Source organism: Armigeres subalbatus, chromosome 2 (genome assembly GCF_024139115.2).
Source record: "Armigeres subalbatus isolate Guangzhou_Male chromosome 2, GZ_Asu_2, whole genome shotgun sequence".
NCBI classification, from domain to species: Eukaryota; Metazoa; Arthropoda; class Insecta; order Diptera; family Culicidae; genus Armigeres; species Armigeres subalbatus.
In genome coordinates, this window is record NC_085140.1 from 349,774,267 (window position 1) to 349,793,433 (window position 19,167).

A 19,167-nucleotide genomic window follows, 5' to 3' on the forward strand; every position below is an offset into this window, starting at 1 on the left:
CAAAATTTCGTTTCGTTTCGAAATTTTTTGAATTATGTTTCGTTTCGTTTCGATTCAACATAGACATTTTAAATTTCGTTTCCTTTCGTTAGGAAGAAGTGTGTTATCGCATACCCTTAATATTAAGTACACTATCAGTATCTATATAATAAATTTCGAGTGATCTCTTAGAATAATTAAAATATCTCAAGACTAATAATTCTGTTTCTATATATAATTGATATAGAAGATTTGCTGTTAGTTATTTTTCAACCGATAAAGTTCGGCTCGAAAAGGCTCGAAAAAGAATTAAATGAGCATAATTCAATTACTCAACCATTTTCATAGATTCTGTTCTTGTACAATAAGCTATGTTTATTGAGCATCCTTATGTCCATCATACAACCACATCATAACATAAAGCCGACACTATTATCGTTCCACTACAACATTTTTAGCTTTGCGAACATATGTTCCTGAGACGTTCGAGAAGATCTATGAAAGAAAGAACAAAAAACTAGGTATTGTGATTTCACTCATTCATCATTCTTCAGACACAGTGAAGAAGTCATTCGAGACAGACTGTTGTAAGCTACTGCTTACCACAGTCCAAACCTATCTTTTTACAGTAAATTTTAGCTCAAAACTTAGGTTACAACTGATCATTATTATAACTTATTCGTTTTTCATAGATGAAACCGTTGTGGCTTAGTGCAACTGTGGCAATTTTCACTATTCTCGGCGCAACAACCCCTTGCAGCGAGGGTGCCAAAATTTTGCTCGTCTCTTCTTTCCCCGGCAAGAGCCACTGGCTTACGTTCGAGCACGTTGTGAAAGAACTGCTCGAAAGGGGACACGAAATAACTGCCATCACCAACTACCGGCTAAAACGATCATCCAATCACACGAAACGATATCGAGAGGTGCTGATCGATCCTGTGTTTGACTTCGAAAATGATCTACCGATGGAATCGTATTATCGTACGACATCTTCACGAGTCCGTTCTACAAGTTGAAGATCCTTTGGTGGCTTGGGCTGGCAACGACGCGGCATGCATTGGAGAGTAATAATGTGCAACAGTTCATGCGTGAAGAGGGCTTGCGATTCGATGTGGTGATCGCAGAACAGTTTGCCCAAGAAAGTTTGCTGATGTTTGGACATAAGTATAGTGCCCCAATAGTTACTATAAGTGAGTTGTATTCTAGTCAATTAAACTGATGTTGGCTTGACTATTTTTATTCGCAGATACCCTAGGCTATACTGATTACATCGATCGTTCATTTGGGATTATAACTCCATTGTCATTTGTACCTCACTTTTTCACCGAGTTTACTGATGAAATGAATTTCTACGAACGTTGCTATAATGTAGCTGTGACTGTATACGATTGGTTTTATCGAGTGTTTATCTATCTGCCGGAACATAACGCCATAGCAAAAAAGTACTTCACTGAATCAAAAAATCCCGCTGAAGTACTCCCGTCAGTTGAGGAATTGGAGCGAAATGTGAGCATGATATTGTCGAATAATCACATAATTTCTTTTCGACCCCGACCAAAAATGATTGGAATGGTGGATATAGCAGGTCTTCATATACGACCACCAAATGATCTTCCTCTCGACATTAAGGTATTTTTTGTTATCATCAAATATCTCATATAATAAACCCATGTTTTTCTTAGAAATTTATAGAATCAACCTCACGTGGAACCATTTACATCAACTTTGGAACATTTCTGCGCAGCTCGGCAATGCCTATTAAAACCCTGGAAGTATTCCTTCAAGTTTTCCGCAATTTACCGCAATACAAACTTCTCTGGAAATGGGAAAGTGATGAAATTCCGAATCTTCCGTCAAACGTCCTGCTGCGGAAATGGATCCCGCAAAACGATGTCCTCGCTCATCCCAGTATAAAGCTATTTATTACTCATGGAGGTATTTTCGGGGCCCAGGAAGCGATTCGATGGGGTCGTCCCATGCTGTTTGTTCCGTTCTACGGAGATCAACATGGAAATGCGATGAAATTACAGAGAGCGGGTATCGGACTGACAATGACTATTGCCAACATAACTGTCGAGGAATTTGAAGGCAGAGTACGGCGTATTGTGGAAAATCCCAACTTCCAAAATGACGTCAATCGTTTGTCAAAACTGTTCACGGATAATCCTACAGATCCTCTGGAAGAGGCTATATTCTGGATTGAGTACGTTGTTCGACATCGAGGCGCCACCCACTTGAAGTCAGCTGCTGTGAAAATGCCGTGGTATCAGTATTTACTTTTAGACATAGCGGCCGTAGCTGCTGGAATTTTGCTTACGATTATATGGCTGGTAAAATACTTATTTATTAAGGCTTGCGGCTTGAAATCAGATAAAAAGGTTTCTAAAAAGGATAAAAAGCTGTAGAACATTGTGATCAAAAATTTATTATTTGTTCGTATATAATATTCTTAGGCTTGCATTTTTTTTTACAAAATACGCAAAAATTATTCAACGAATTGAAGTGAAGTTAAGTTAGATTCTTAAACTTTAATAGGCCAAGCAAATACAATCATTTGTTTATTTTTATTATATTTTTTTAAAGATTTATTATCATGAGTATTTACTCTAATGCGAGTTCTTCACTTAATACATTCATATAGTAAAGCCTGTCCACGTTAAATTTCGGACACCTAACTTCCCGCGTGATTTTTTTCAAAATTCTACAAACCACTGACACGAACCATTTACATGTAAGCTAAATCAATTCGCTTCATGTGCTTCTTTTAGCATGTTTTGGTTGTCGTCCACATTGATGAACTGGCGGAAAAACAATTGGACATTATTTGAGTGTCCGAAATATAACGTGGACAGGCTTTATAATGAATAAAATATTATTTCCATAATTAGAACTAACTGCTTAAACAAACTCTGCGAATTCTTTATGTTAGTAATCGCCACAGTCAAACCGTGGAGGTAGCCCCCATTTCCGCGCTACATCAAATCCATTTCGCGACAATTACGCGCGACTTAAAACTAGATTCTAAGCAAATACGCGTAAAACATCAATTTTTTTATCAAAATTTACTGAACGTCTTTTCAAGTTGTTTTTTTATAATTCTTATTCTTCAATGATTGTACATTCCAGCAGCAACTTGGCCTGCTTTTCAATTTAGCATTCTATTAGAATTTCCTCTACATACTAAGTAACCTGCAGTTAGTCAGGGGTAGACGATAATAGCTCATCAACAGTAAAACAATGATATTGATAACAAAAAATGATATGAACTTGTTTGAAATAAGAGTAAAAATAACAAGCGAAAGTAACAAAAAATTGCACCAAAATATCATAAAAATATCAGGTTTTGCCATTCACAAGAGCAAACTAATAGCTCATGATATTGATAAGTTCTTGTTAATGGCAAAACCTGATATTTTTATGATATTTCGGTGCATTTTTTGATATTTTCGCTTGTTATGTTTACTCTTATTTCAAACAAGTTCATATCATGTATTGATATCAATATCACAGCTTCTACCCGGGGTATTACAACCACTCTAGATGGCCCTATTCATTACTAGAAGTACTGAAGCTAAGTGAACAAGAACTAAACAGCCGAAGCTATTTCAATAAGCACCGCTTTTCAAAATTTTATTTAAGGTCACTCCTGACGGAATCCGAGTTTCAAAGTGCTCGCGTTTTCAGGGGCACACCACTCGTCTGGAAGCAACGCACAACTGTCATTTTTGTTGATTTAGCTTTGCTGCGTCGCAGCATGCGTGAACAATAAAAATGACAGTTGTGCGTTGCTTCCGTATCGAGTGGTGTGCCCTGAAAACGCGAGCACTTTGAAACTTGATTCCGTCAGAGTGACCTTAATGAGATGATGGTTTTGGCATGTTTTGTTCCATTATTGTCAGTTGATTTTTTGTTGATCGAACTTTGTAAAATTCGGCACAAGACACATTGATATACAAAGAATGTTCAGGTCACATTTGAACATGATTGATTATAGATAAATTTGGCAAACAATAGAAAATCTGCCGAAACCGTAATTTTTTCTGAATTATGCAACTTTGGTGTATTATTGATCACAAGACAAACTTGCGTACAGATTAAGGAATTTGACAATGCAGCTCCGATTTTAAACAAAACGTTTGTAAAACAATTATTTGAATTCGTTTCAAGAAACAAATGATACAAAATTTAGCATAGTTGCTCAACCTCCGTTGATTTGTCAGTCAGAATCCTGAGTTTCAAGCGCAAATTCCATCGGAAATTTCTGTGATTTTTTTTCAGAATTTTCAGCAGAAATTACTTTGGGAACTCGGTAGAATAATTTGCGTGAGCTTTAGAAAAAAAAATAGTACGTTATTTGTGCTTATTGTCCTTTAATTCTTGCAACAAGTTTCTCTAAGAGTAAATTCCGACAACATTTTTAGTGGAAATTAATTTGCAATTTTTTGACCATACCGGAATTTCAGCCTATTTGCGGAAATCTCTTCATGAATTCCTGCGAATATCGCTTTGGAAATTCTTGCAGAAATTGAAGAAAATCGGCGGAAGTTCCTCCAAAAAAATCTTTATAATTTTTTGGATTTTAAATACTGCAAAAATCATCTTTAGGTTGTGGAAATTTATTTACAAGGATCCTCATAGAGTGCTTGAGAATTTTTTTTTTAGGATGTTTTTTCGTTTTTGTTGATAATCCTGTAAAAATGCCATCGGAGTTATCCAAAAATATCGCCAAAAACCTTCAGAAATAACTTTTGAGGATATATGGCAACAAGTGGCGTCCTTCTCTTCATAACGCTCAAGAGTTTAATACATACCTTGCGATAAGGGCTTGGACATATTCGAAAAATAAAATTAATAGCTGTCAAACGTAAGTTTTGTTCTCAACAACATTTGCTAATTAAAATAAAGTCCATCTAGATAGACATAGAACTAATTTTCTAACATTTTATTTATTAATTTTTTTCCTAAAACTAAATCCGCGCCAAATCCGCGCGAAACCCCAAAATCGTTATGTAAATCCGCGAAAATCGCGAAATCCGCGTAGTCGTAACAACCCTGCTCATAGATTAACACAAAAACGGTACATAAACTAAACTGCCTATCATTGGCTGTACGAAATGTGGATGTAGAATACAAAGCTACTATAAAATTTGTGACTGAATCTAAGAGTAGATCCAATTTGTTCGTCAACTATGCCTATCTTTCTTATGCATATCATGGTATGAATACCTTTTCGGGCTACGAAGTGGTGAGTTGACATCTGATAAGGGACGTTCAACGAAGCTCTGATTACTATGTCTGAAACTTGATTATGCATATGTACAACATGTGATAGATTTAGTTCGGAAAAGGTATTGGAGGGTAACCGCCCCTTCGGTGGGGTTTGATCCCACGACCCCAGTTCGCATGCCAGGTGCTTTCCCCACTAAGCTACGAAGGACCTCCGTCGTTCACCGCAGCTTAGCGGGTACTGATGAAACCAAATTCCCAGCACCAGGTACCAGCCGAAAGCAAGTTTCAGACATATAAATTAATTTCCACTCCGGGTGGCTTAATACCCGGCATATAGGCAATTAACTTTGAATGTACTGAAGCTCTGGTGCCAAGTTACAGGGCAAAGAGTATTTCTACAGTAGGCTAAATGGTTTTGTGAATAAAGTTTCGACATCAGGATCTACATGGGCGACTTGAATACAAAGATTGATTACAATAACATGGAGTATGAGTGTATCATGGGATGTCAAGGTCTTGGAGAAATGAACGAAAAAAAGCAAGAACATCCTGGCAGGGTAAGCTATGCACATAGTGAAAAGAGTGGATTGCTGATACATTCTAGCGGAAAATTGAGTAGTATATGGAGAGGCAAAGACCACAATAGCGGGAGCAAAGATAAGTGGAGCAAGGATGAATTCGGTTGACAGTGAAGGTCGCATAAAAGAGGATCTGACTATGTTTGTTACATAATAAATACATAATATGGTTAGGTTCCAGTCCCTTACAAGCAAAATTATTGTCAGCCTTGGAAGGATTGGAGTTTCCTTACCAAGCTCACAAAAAATACTCATGCATCCGTTCGCAATTGTGATTAATTTTTATTTTACTATAGTAAATAATGCAAAAAAAATGTGGTCCTTAACCTCGACTCAACCGCGAGTGTTTCGGTTTCCCAAACTAACCTAGTTTTTAAGACTCAGAATAAAATTGTAAAAATGTTAAAAAAAAGGACATCGGCTCCGTTATGGCCTATGGCAAATGAGCCTTACAAATAAACGCAATACAAAAAAATATAGTGAATAATGCTAAGCTACTAAACAGCTACATTGGTCCCATATTGTTAAAAGAATTAAAGGTGGATAGTACAAAAAAATCCAGGGTCTCCAAAAAGCCTTACAGCAAAAGCGCAGTGTTGCCAATCCGGCGATGGCGAGTTCGATGCTCGTTCCGGCCTAGGATGTTTTCTGATGCGAAACATCCTAGGCTTACTTGTCACACAAAATACATACACATTCATGCATTGGCAGGCAAAGTAAAGCATTCAATTAATAATTGTCGAAATCCTTGTAGAATATTAAGTTGAAAAGCAGCCCAAAGCAGGAATGTAGAGCCATTGAAGAAAAAATGAAAAGGTCACAAAAGATAATATTTTTAATATCAAGACCGCGGAGGGTTGTGGGCATGATCTTCCTGTCACGTTCATTTCATTTATTTAGTTTACATCTAAACAGATAACACTGAATCAACAATTTGACGCCACAATTCACGGTTCGAGGCCGCATCTCTCCATCCTCGAATGCGCCCCACGCTCGCCAAGTCTTTTTGCGCCAGGTCTGCCCACCTTGCTCGCTGTGCTCCACGACGTCTCGTACCTGCCGGATCAGAAGGGAACACAATCTTTGCAGGGTTGATGTCCTGCATTCTTGCAACATGTCCTGTCCATCGTACCCTTCCGGCTTTAGCTACCTTCTGGATACTGGGTTCGCCGTAGAGCTGGGCGAGCTCGTGGTTCACTCTTCGCCGCCACACAACGTCTTCTTGCACGTCGCCAAAGATGGACCTAAGCACCCGTCTCTCGATTACTCCGAGTGCTTGCAAGTCCTCCTCGAGCATTGTCCATGTTTCGTGTCCGTAGAGGACAACCGGTCTTGTACATAACACATTTGGTGCGATGGCGAATCTTTTTTGACCGCAGTTTCTTCTGGAGCCAGTAGTAGGCCCGACTTCTACCGATGATGCGCCTTCGTATTTCATGACTAACATTGTTATCAGCCATTAGCAAGGATCCAAGGTAGACGAATTCCTCGACCACCTCGAAGGTATCCCCGTCAGTCGTAACACTGCTTCCCAGGCGGGCTCTGTAGCGCTCGGTTCCGCACACAAGTATGTACTTTGTCTTCGATGCATTCACCACCAGTCCAACTTTTGTTGCTTCACGTTTCAGGCGGGTGTACAGTTCCGCCACCTTTGCAAATGTTCGGCCGACAATGTCCATGTCACCCGCGAAATAAATAAATTGACTTGATCTGTTGAAAATCGTACCCCGGCTGTTACATCCGGCTCTCCGCATGACACCATCTAGCGCCATGTTGAACAACAGGCACGAAAGTCCATCACCTTGTCTTAGTCCCCGACGCGATTCGAACGAACTGGAGTGTTCGCCCGAAATCTTCACACAGTTTTGCACACCATCCACCGTTTGTTTTGATCAGTCTGGTATGCTTTGCAGGGAAGCTGTTCTCGTCCAGAATTTTCCATAGCTCTACGCGGTCTATACTGTCGTATGCCGCCTTGAAATCAATGGACATATGGTGCGTTGGGACCTGGTATTCACGGCATTTTTGAAGGATTTGCAGTACAGTAAAGATCTGGTCCGTTATCGAGCGGCTGTCAACGGCTTGATAACTTCCCACGAACTCATTCACTAATGGTGACAGACGTCGGAAGATGATCTGGGATAACACTTTGTAGGCGACATTAAGGATGGTGATCGCTCGAATGTTCCTTCTTCCTTCTTCCTTCTTCCTTCTTCCTTCTTCCTTCTTCCTTCTTCCTTCTTCTTTCTTCTTTCCTTTCCTTCTTCTATCTGTCTTCTTCCTTTTTCCTTTTTCCTTCTTCCGTTCGGCCTAATGGCCTTCGGCCTAATGACCCAGCATCAGATGGGGCATATAACCCCTTCCTTCCACTCCTCCGGTAGCTGTTCAGATTCCAAAAATCCTGACTATCAGTTTGTGCAGGAAAGTGGCCAGCTTTTCTGGGCCCATCTTGATGAGCTCCTTACCAGCTGCTTTGTTGGTTTGTTGATATTAAACGGTGGAGCCAAAGATAGGGCACCGCTCGCTCGTCGTAAGTTCAGGATAGTTCTCAAAGACAGCGTTCTTGTGCCAAGTGATGTCTCATCAAATTGTAATGACTGACGCCGCCAGTAGCTAGATGAATACAAAAGAGCATAAAATATCATCTAAAAATTAAAAGAAAAGTCACTTTTGCTGTTTATTGAATACATTTACTGATGACAAAATGATTGAGGGATTACTAATCCCTCGAAGTTCAAGGAAGCCAGACATACTTTTGTCAGTTTATGAAACATATGGAGTTTCATTAAGATCAGTCAACGCAACAAATATCGAATATTAGACTCTAACGTGGAATCTGTGTTGTTAAACGTCAGTGAGACTTGGTATGTATCAGAAGAGAGCGAGCAGTCGCCCTGGATAGAGATTTTATTGATCATATGTCCCGAGTAGACGAAAATAGCTCAATAATATCAAATGTTGATAAGACAGCAAAATGAGATATGGACATGATTGATATAAGAGATAAAAGATCACACGACAATATCAATTTTTTTGCACTAAAATATCATCATAAGACCAAGTTATGCTATTTGTAATAAGTGATCAATATCATGTGCCATTAGTTTGTTGTTAACCATAGCATATTTTTATATTTAAATGATATTTCGGTGCAAATTTTTGATATTGTGGCCTGTTCTTTTATCTTTTATATCAATCAAGTCCATAACATGTTTTGTTATTCTGTTCATGGCTTCTGCTCGGGGTACCATACCCACTAGAGTGGGGCGTCGAAACCATTCTGGGTCCCAGACAACAGTGCAGAATTTGGGCCCGATTGGTTGCTTTCTCGCCGTCCGCATCGCGTTTGAAGTTTGTATGGGAAAACGTATATTTTTGCATTTTTTCTGGTTTCAGTTCATTGTAAACCAAGAAGGTCCACGAAAAAAGTTATAACGCTTCGAGTGATTGTGCGAACCATATGCAAAAAATCGTTTATTCTGCCCAATGTTTCTGCCAGCACTACCAGAAAACCAATAATCAGAGGACAAAAACCATCTTCCTTCTGTCGGAATTTTTGCTTTGTGAAATGATTCCGAATAACTCCCATTGGGGCTCCAAAGCCCTATTAGATCAATAATTTTGAAATAACACGCACAATCACTCGAAGCGTTATAACTTTTTTCGTGGACGTTCCAACAACGTACCTTCTTCAGCAAAGTTCAACGGCATCCTTCGGGTTATACTTTATCGCAATGTGCCACTTGGTTTACAATGATCTGAAACCTCTAGCAGAAAAAATGCAAAAATATACGTTTTCCCATACAAACTTCAAACGCGATGCGGACGGCGAGGAAGCAACCAATCGGGCCCAAATTCTGCACTGTTGGCTGGGACCCAGAATAGTTTCGACGCTCCACTCTAGTGGGTATGGTACATATGATCAATAAAATCTCTATCCAGGGCGACATTGTATATATTATATCATGCAGGGATGCTTGAAATTTCGTAGAGTGATTTAGGACAATATTTCCAATAAACCAAACCCACCACAAATGTTCGCAATTACATCCATGTGGGTTTCAAAAAGAAACTTTACTCTTTACTGGAATTAGCCTCGCTGCTTGTTATTCATTATGTACTTACTCATTAATTGCTAAGTTTCTAAGCCAGAGTTGCTATTCTTTCTTTACGAGAAAGGAAAAAACATATAGTTCCTCACCTATCTACTTTTGAGGATCACTATATTCGTTGCTTCCGTTTGTTCTAAAAGAAGAATTTACAATCTCACTCAAACGTGATTTCCACGCTACACTACAGATTTTATCTACAGTCTCAAGCGAATCAATTCATTTTCGCAAAAAATACGTGATGTATAGTGACGCGGTCAATCATTACCAGTGACAATTAGTGTTGAATCAACAAACGTGAGTATCAGCTGCATACGGTATTCGTCGAATTGGAGATTCATTAAACCATTACAGCAGTGCTTGAGCGAGCGTTGACCGTTGACCGGATTTGGGATGCATTGCGCGTCGTGTAACCATCGGCGATTATGCAGTTCACATGCAAGGAAACTTTTACTGACATGCTGGATAAAATTGATTTGAATATTATCAGCAATTATTAAGCAAAATTTGAGAGTGTGACCCTTTTTAATTTCTAATATAATTCGCCTATAATAGTTTATTTTGAACGATTGCCTCGCAGATACTATGACATTAATTTTACATTTATTAATCATTGCATTTTATAAATTTATTTTTATTTATTTAATCATTGCATAAGATCGGCGGGAGAGTGAAAGAGATACCGAGTGGCACGCAGCGCTGATCTGCTCCACCTTAGTAAAGCCTAGCTCATTGCATCTCGACCGGAACCTCACTGACAACTGCACAGATGTGAACAATACCCCTTAAAGAAAAACTGTGCAAAATTTGGTGTACTTCGGTAAAGCAACAACAATTTATGCGAACAAATTTACGCAATTTTTTTTTTTTTTTTTTTTTTTTTTTTTTTTTTTTTAAGGAGACTTTCAGCCCGAGGCTGGCTCGTCTCCGGATTTATTATGCAAATTTGAAAGTTGCACAAAAACCAATGACTCACTAGTAGTGATGAACTTTGTCAAACTTAAAAATCACTTTAATAAAGATATATATATTAAAAAAAACTGCTTACTAGAGTGATTCAAAATTTTGGCTTTTTCGTTCCTCTTCGCTTAAACGATGATATTTGCGGTTTACATAATCCTCCTAAATTGATAGCTAATTTGGTTGTTATTTAACTAAGCACGCGCAGTTTGAAGTTTGTGTGGTAATTACTATAGAAATCGCCACTTATGTAGAAACCCGTTTCATGATATTGCCCAACAACTATTTCTATACAATCAATTGGTTGACTTCATAGAATAAGCTTTTTAAGCTAGAATACAGTTGTAGTGGCGAAGCGATCCAACTTTTGTAAGCAAAGTTATAAAGAAATCATAATGCTCGTTATTGATATCAATGTTATTCTTTTACGTATCTCACGTTTCAGTATTTTCTTAATAACTTTTCATGCAAGCATCAAACCGTTTCGCAACAAGGACGATCTTTTCCCTTGCTGCCAACGTACTCATATATTTTAAGAGCTTCATGTACAACCTTGCGAAATGGTTCCTCTAAAAATTTCATAGTTTTGTTTTATATCTTTATTTAAAAGCTTTTCGGCCACTTTTTTCACTGTAAATTTCGGGAAAGAGCCGTTTGGCCGAATGCTATTTGGCTGAAGGCCACAAGGCCGAAAGTTGTTTGGCCGAATATACTATTTGGTCGAACAGACCATTAGGCCGAAAGTCATTTGGCCGAATGGGTCATTTGGCCGAAAGGGACATTTGGCCGAAATGGTCATTTTATATAAAATTTGGCGCACGCGAATCCCACAAAGCTTGTGTAGGTATCTCACATCTCCTTCTCGTTTTTCACAGTAAGGATTGAGAAATTATGAGTGAGAAGTGAGATGTCTCGGTACTCGATTCTAAATTCTCACTGCTCACTGTAAAAAGTGAGTAGTGAGAATTGAGAAGTAAGACTTCTCCCTACTCACTTTTCACATTGAGAAATGAGGAGTGAGAAGTGAGACGTCTCGATGAATTCCTACTTTAATGACTCACCCTTTATTTCATACCAATCATTTTTTTGTGAATACAGACTCAATTCGAATTAAACAATACGTTTGCAATTTTTATGTTTTCGTAATCGACTGGTTTTTTTTCTTGATACTATACATTTTTTCGCTAATTGTGTATTGAATCATACCTATCATCAAAGGTACTGATAACTGCATTTGTTATTTATGATGGCTTTGTAGTATACAGATGAAGCGTTTAGAAAAATAAACAAATTGTTAATAAAACTATCAAATTATAATTATTGAAAACTATGTCGAAAAAAAATTACTTAAACATCCCTTACTGCAAGTCAGAATGACAGCATCCCTAGCAAGAAAATGTTTATTCATTTTATTTCCCCTCCGTTCGTTCTCATTGGTTGAAGTGTATTTTGCCTCGCCTATGAAAGAAGGTGCATGGCACTGGTTAGGTTTAGGTCATTCTTCACTCGGACGCGATAGACGAAGCATCGCATAGGAGCTGCAGCGGCCTGGATCGGACATTCGGACAGCAGAACGGAACGGAAGGCATCTCGTGTTTCAACACCTCAAATAGTGTTGTGGGCTATTTATTCGATCGGCGGAGCGAAAGCGGAGAACGGCGGTTTGGATCGGAGGCCAACAAGATGCGGCGTGGTGGTCAACAAGTTGCAGAAAATTGTCCTTTCCAGGACTAAGAGTTAATTTAAATGATTATCTGGCTGGTAGTGAAAGCCCTCTTATTAGATAAGCAGCGCAATCCTACCAGCAAGGTTAACAAAATTGAGCGTCAAATCACGACAGGCTTATATTGGATTTTGGTGCAAATGATCAGTAAAACAAGCTTAATAGAGCATGGGTCTCCAGTAGCCTTGCGAGTAAAAGCGTAGGATGGCAAAAACCAATCCAGAGATGGCGAGTTCGATTCTCGGTCCGGTCTAGGATGTTTTCAGGTTGGATACATTCTTACCACAAGATACATATTCATGTCATGGCGAGCATAGATAAGCTTTCTATTAACCGTTCCGTTACCAACCCCCCTTTCGAAGACGAAAATAAAAATCTTTTTGGCTGTAACTTTTTTGTCTTTTCACATTTTTTTTTCGCAACTCTCACCAAAAGAAGCGAAATTTATTCAAATGGGTTTTAGTTTTTGGCCATATGCCAGAACGCATACCTCGGAAATTATTATTTTAGATATTTTGAAGAGAAGCGACGCATAAACTATACCAAATTTGATCAGGAATTTGATCGATCCGAAATATGGCCTGTATTCCGGAATCCGGACGTTCCGCCAGAACCTGTTACGGGGTCACTTTACGGAAATAGGCGAATACCATCATGCGACCCATCAAACTTCATGATTTCAAAAGTTATGGTATTCTATGGTAGTTTTGTATTTCCTGGACCGTATTTGAACCGATTGGAACCAGTAAACTTATGTGCCGAGTACCGGTTCAAGGGACAATTTTGTGAAATAAGCAAACCTCATCATGCGGCGTATCAAATTTCATGATTTCAAAAGCTATGCCATTCTATAGTAGTTTTGTACTTTCTGGACCGTATTTGAACCGATTGGAACAGGTAAACTGATTTGCCGAGTACTGGTTCAAGAGTCAATTTTGGGAAATAAGCAAACCCCATCATGCGGCATATCAAACTTTATGATTTCAAAAGCTATGCCATTCTATAGTAGTTTTGTACTTTCTGGACCGTATTTGAACCGATTGGAACCGGTAAACTGATTTTCCGAGTACCGGTTCGAGGGTCAATTTTGAGAAATAAGCAAACCCCCTCATGCGGCATATCAAACTTCATGATTTCAAAAGTAATGGTATTCTATAGTAGTTTTGTATTTTCTGGACCGTATTTGAACCGATTGGATCCGGTAAACTGATTTACCGACTACCGGTTCAAGGGTCAATTTTGGAAAATAAGCAAACCCCATCATGCGGCGTATCAAACTTCATGATTTCAAAAGCTATGCGTTTCTATGGTAATTTTGGTATAGTTTATGCGTCGTTTCTCTTCAAAATATCTAATATAATCATATCCGAAGTATGCGTTCTGGCATATGGCCAAAAGCTAACACCCATTTTAAATCCGGAATAACTCCGGTATCAAGTGGCCAGTCCTGAAAATTCATAGACCACTTGAAACTGAATAAATTTCGCTTCTTTTGGTCAAAAATGCCAAAAGACAAAAAAGTTACAACCAAAAAAAATTTTATTTTCGTTTTCAAAAGGGGGGTTGGCAACGGAAGGGTTAATAACTGAGGAAATGCTAATAGAATTATTTTCGTAGGCCAAGTCCCAGTTGGAATGTAGAGCCATTGAAGAAGAAGAAGAGTAGTGTTCAAAAGAGCCGGAAATCTATATCGTGCAGTATACGTATTTTATGTTGCATGCTGTCAAAATCGAATGCTTGCGAAAATAACAATTGCCAAAATCAAATGCGGTCTGCTTACAGAGTTAATTCTGTTTTGCAGTACTCATTTAGTAGTTGGTCAATTACTCATTTCAGAGGCTGAATTTCGAAATGTGTTCTATGGTAGACTTCTAGAGCGAAAGTTTTTTATATCACTGGTTACAGTAACTTATACTAAATGATGGAAATTTTCTCTGATGTCATTCAGTTTAAGTTACTGTAACTGAACTGAATTGCCGCTCATGAAGTATGTCCTTCTTCTACTGGTAATTAATTGCTACTAGTCAACAGTGTTTTACTCCCTTCAACCATTCTCAGTGAACTTGAAAGATTTTTCTTCGCCGAATTCAGCCATGTATTCAGATTTTTTGTAACACGTCCAGTTTTTGAGAAAAACGGGTTTAAATTCACAAAACTACGTATTCTTATGGGAATTTGGTTTCTCTGTTCTGTAAAGCTGGGTTTCGGTTTATAACTTTGAGAAAGAGGTTTCAATTATATAGAAGAAATCGTACAAGATCTAAGTAAGTTGTTGAATCTTATTTGACACGTTCATTTGTTGTGAAAAACGGAATTGAATTCACAAAACTACGTCTTTTCATAGAAATTTGTTTTCTCTCCCTACAAAGCTGAATTTCGGCTCCTCATTTTTAGAATAAAGTTTGAATTTTGTAGAATGGGCCTTGTAGAATGCATGTAGGTTGTTGGATTTCATTTGGCACGTACATTTGTTGTGAAAAACGAAATTTCATTCACAAAAGTACGCCTTTTTATAGAAATTTGGTTTCTCTCCTCTGCAAAGCTGAATTTCGGCTCCTCACTTTTAGAATAAAGTTTGAATTTTGTAGAATGGGCCTTGTGGAATGCATTTGGGTTGTTGGATTTCATCTGGCTCGTTCGTTTGTTGTGAAAAACGGAATTGAATTCACAAAACTACGTCTTTTCATAGAAAATTGTTTTCTCTCCTCTACAAAGCTGAATTTTGGCTCCTCACTTTTAGAATAAAGTTTGAATTTTGTAGATTGGGCCTTGTAGAATACATGTGGGTTGTTGGATTTCATTTGGCACGTTCAATTGTTGTGAAAAACGGAATTGAATTCATAAAAGTACGACTTTTCCTAGAAATTTGGTTTCTCTCCTCTGCAAAGCTGAACTTCGGCTCCTCACTTTCAGAATGAAGTTTGAATTTTGTAGAATGGGCCTTGTAGAATGCATGTGGGTTGAAGGATTTCATTTGGCACGTACATTTGTTGTGAAAAACGGAATTTAATTCACAAAAGTACGTCATTTCATAGAAATCTGGTTTCTCTCCTCTGCAAAGCTGAATTTCGGCTCCTCACTTTTAGAATAAAGTTTGAATTTGGTGAAATGGGTCTTGAAGAATGCATGTGGGTTGTTGGATTTCATTTGGCACGTTCATTTGTTGTGAAAAACGGAATTTCATTCACAAAAGCTCGTTTTTTTAAAGGAATTTGCTTCCTCTCCTCTGCAAAACGGAATTTCGGCTCCTCACTTTCAGAATAAAGTTTGAGTTTTGGAGAATGGGTCTTGTAGAATACATGTGGGTTGTTGGATTTCATTTGGCACGTTCAATTGTTGTGAAAAACGAAATTTAATTTACAAAAGCTCGTTTTTTCATAGAAATTTGGTTTCTCTCCTCTGCAAAGCTGAATTTCGGCTCCTCACTTTTAGAATAAAGTATGAATTTGGTGAAATGGGTCTTGCAGAATGCATGTGGGTTGTTGGATTTCATTTGGCACGTTCATTTGTTGTGAAAAACGGAATTTCATTCACAAAAGTACGACTTTTCATAGAAATTTGGTTTCTCTCCTCTGTAAAGCTGAATTTCGGCTCCTCACTTTCAGAATAAAGTTTGAATTTTGTAGAATGGGCCTTGTAGAATACATGTGGGTTGTTGGATTTCATTTGGCACGTTCAATTGTTGTGAAAAACGAAATTTAATTCACAAAAGCACGTTTTTTCATAGAAATTTGGTTTCTCTCCTCTGCAAAGCTGAGTTTCGGCTCCTCACTTTTAGAATAAAGTATGAATTTGGTGAAATGGGTCTTGCAGAATGCATGTGGGTTGTTGGATTTCATTTGGCACGTTCATTTGTTGTGAAAAACGGAATTTCATTCACAAAAGTACGTATTTTTAAAGGAATTTGCTTCCTCTCCTCTGCAAAACGGAATTTCGGCTCCTCACTTTTAGAATAAAGTTTGAATTTTGTAGAATGGGTCTTGTAGAATGCATGTGGGTTGTTGGATTTCATTTAGCACGTTCATTTGTTGTGACAAACGGAATTTCATTCACAAAAGTACGTATTTTTAAAGGAATTTGCTTCCTCTCCTCTGCAAAACGGAATTTCGGCTCCTCACTTTCAGAATAAAGTTTGAATTTTGTAGAATGGGCCTTGTAGAATGCATGTGGGTTGTTGGATTTCATTTGGCACGTTCATTTGTTGTGAAAAACGGAATTTCATTCACAAAAGTACGACTTTTCATAGAAATTTGGTTTCTCTCCTCTGTAAAGCTGAATTTCGGCTCATCACTTTCAGAATAAAGTTTGAATTTTGTAGAATGGGCCTTGTAGAATGCATGTGGGTTGTTGGATTTCATTTGGCACGTTCATTTGTTGTGACAAACGGAATTTCATTCACAAAAGTACGTATTTTTAAAGGAATTTGCTTCCTCTCCTCTGCAAAACGGAATTTCGGCTCTTCACTTTTAGAATAAATTTTGAATTTTGTAGAATGGGCCTTGTAGAATGCATGTCGGTTGCTGGATTTCATGTGGCACGTACATTTGTTGTGAAAAACGGAATTTAATTAACAAAAGTACGTATTTTCAAAGAAATTCGGCTTCTCTGTTTTGTGAAGCCAAAAAATCCGTTTTTTACAACAAATCATTGCGCCAAATGTCATCCAACCAATCATATGCACTCTGCAAGACATATTCTACAAAATTCAAACTTTATTCCCAAAGTGAGGAGCCGAAATTCAGCTTTGCAGAGCATAGAATCCAAATTTCATTGAAAATACGTATATTTGTGAATTAAATTCCGTTTTCACAACAAATGTACGTGCCAAATAAAATACAACAACCCACATGCATTCTACAATGCCCATTCTACAAAATTCAAACTTTATTCTGAAAGTGAGGAGCCGAAATTCAACTTTGCAGAGGAGAGAAACCAAATTTCTATGAAAAGACGTACTTTTGTGAATGAAATTCCGTTTTTCACAACAAATGTACGTGCCAAATGAAATCCAACAACCCACATGCATTCTACAAGGCTCATTATACCAAATTCAAACTTTATTCTAAAAGTGAGGAGTTGAAATTCCGTTTTGCAGAGGAGAGAAACCAAATTTCTTTGAAAATACGTACTTTTGTGAATGAAATTCCGTTTTTCACAACAAATTTAGGGAGAATGACGGCATTGGCAGGTTTTGTTATATTATTAACAGGGAGGGTTTTTATGACTGACTAGGCTGAAATTTGGCTTAAACATTCTTTGCATATCAAAGGATATTGTGGCCAAATTTCATAAAATTCGGTTGACAAAAACCCCCTGCCAATAATAGAACAAAACCTGCCAAAGCCGTCTTTCCCCCTACGTGCCAAATGAAATCCAACAACCGACGTGCATTCTACAAGGCCCATTCTACAAAATTCAAGCTTTATTCTGAAAGTGAGGAGCCGAAATTCAGCTTTGCAGAGGAGAGAAACCAAGTTTCTATGAAAAGTCGTACTTTCGTGAATTAAAATGCGTTTTTCTCAAAACCTGGACGTGTTACAGAAAATCTGAATACGTACCTGAATTCAGCGTAAAAAAATCTATTGAGTACATTAAAAATGGTTGAAGGGAGCGAAAAAAAGCTCAATTTTGTTAGATAGTGAATTAAAGCATTGTCGCCTCACAAATTTGTATTCAATAAGCATTTCCTCCCATATCAACCGCAAAGGTTCCTAACCATAACAATATTTGTTTAGCATATTGCTAGCCCGGGTGCTCTATGACCATGAAAGTTTCGAGCCCTCCTGACCACAATTCAAATGCTACTCGTGTTCACATACGTAAGATACTGAAGTAAATTGTTCTAAGGCTTGCCAACTAACAGTGATCACGCGTTAGAAAAGATCGTTAAAGCTTCGATAAAGCAAAGCATGTAAAGCAATAAATTAGTTGCCGAATGATAGGAGGTCTCCCGTCATCAGGGATGAATATTGTTGACGAATAATCACACAGAATTTGTACGCCTTTCAAAGTATATCGTAGAGAAAGTTCTCTCACTGACTACCCCTCTTCAAAATAAAAGTAACAAGTAGAGGATTTCTTAGCGACTTACCACTTCAGAATGATCGGAAACAATAACATGCATGTTGAGGTGATAAACTGCAAAGAAATCCTGTACTTTTCACATGTTTATTTAAACGAGGGGAATTCGACGAAGAGGCTTTTACTAGATAGAGCATTAACTACGCCTTAGCGTCACTATCGAATAATGTACCATGCGCCTCCACGTGCACATTTAAAAGAAAAACGAAAGATTTATTGATTTGTTTTATAGTTCGCAATGTTTAAATAGCATATGCTAGCTACATTTTCGAAACAAAATAAAAATAATCATTAAAATAGTGTTACTGCTATTGTTACTTTTCTTCATCTTATAGCTTTTACAATAACAATTGTATAACAAACCAAAATACCAAAAACATTTTGGTCGATTGAATTTTATCATCTACTTAAGGCCAACACTTCTCCTCAAATATCGCTATGTGATGCAGAATAAAAACCGCAACCGAATCGTCATAAATTTGTTGACACCGCCGTGAAGCGCATCGCA

General features: G+C 37.9%; 1 protein-coding gene across 1 annotated transcript; it reads left to right on the top strand.

Annotated features, from left to right (window-relative positions):
* Window positions 1-480: 480 nt before the first annotated feature.
* On the top strand, window positions 481-3,181 carry LOC134212917 (UDP-glycosyltransferase UGT5-like). The gene is given in 5 exon segments (XM_062691255.1): window positions 481-607; window positions 672-966; window positions 969-1,169; window positions 1,226-1,608; window positions 1,662-3,181. Coding segments are annotated over 4 exon segments (1,602 nt in total). The 5' UTR covers window positions 481-607; the 3' UTR covers window positions 2,385-3,181.
* Window positions 3,182-19,167: the final 15,986 nt, after the last annotated feature.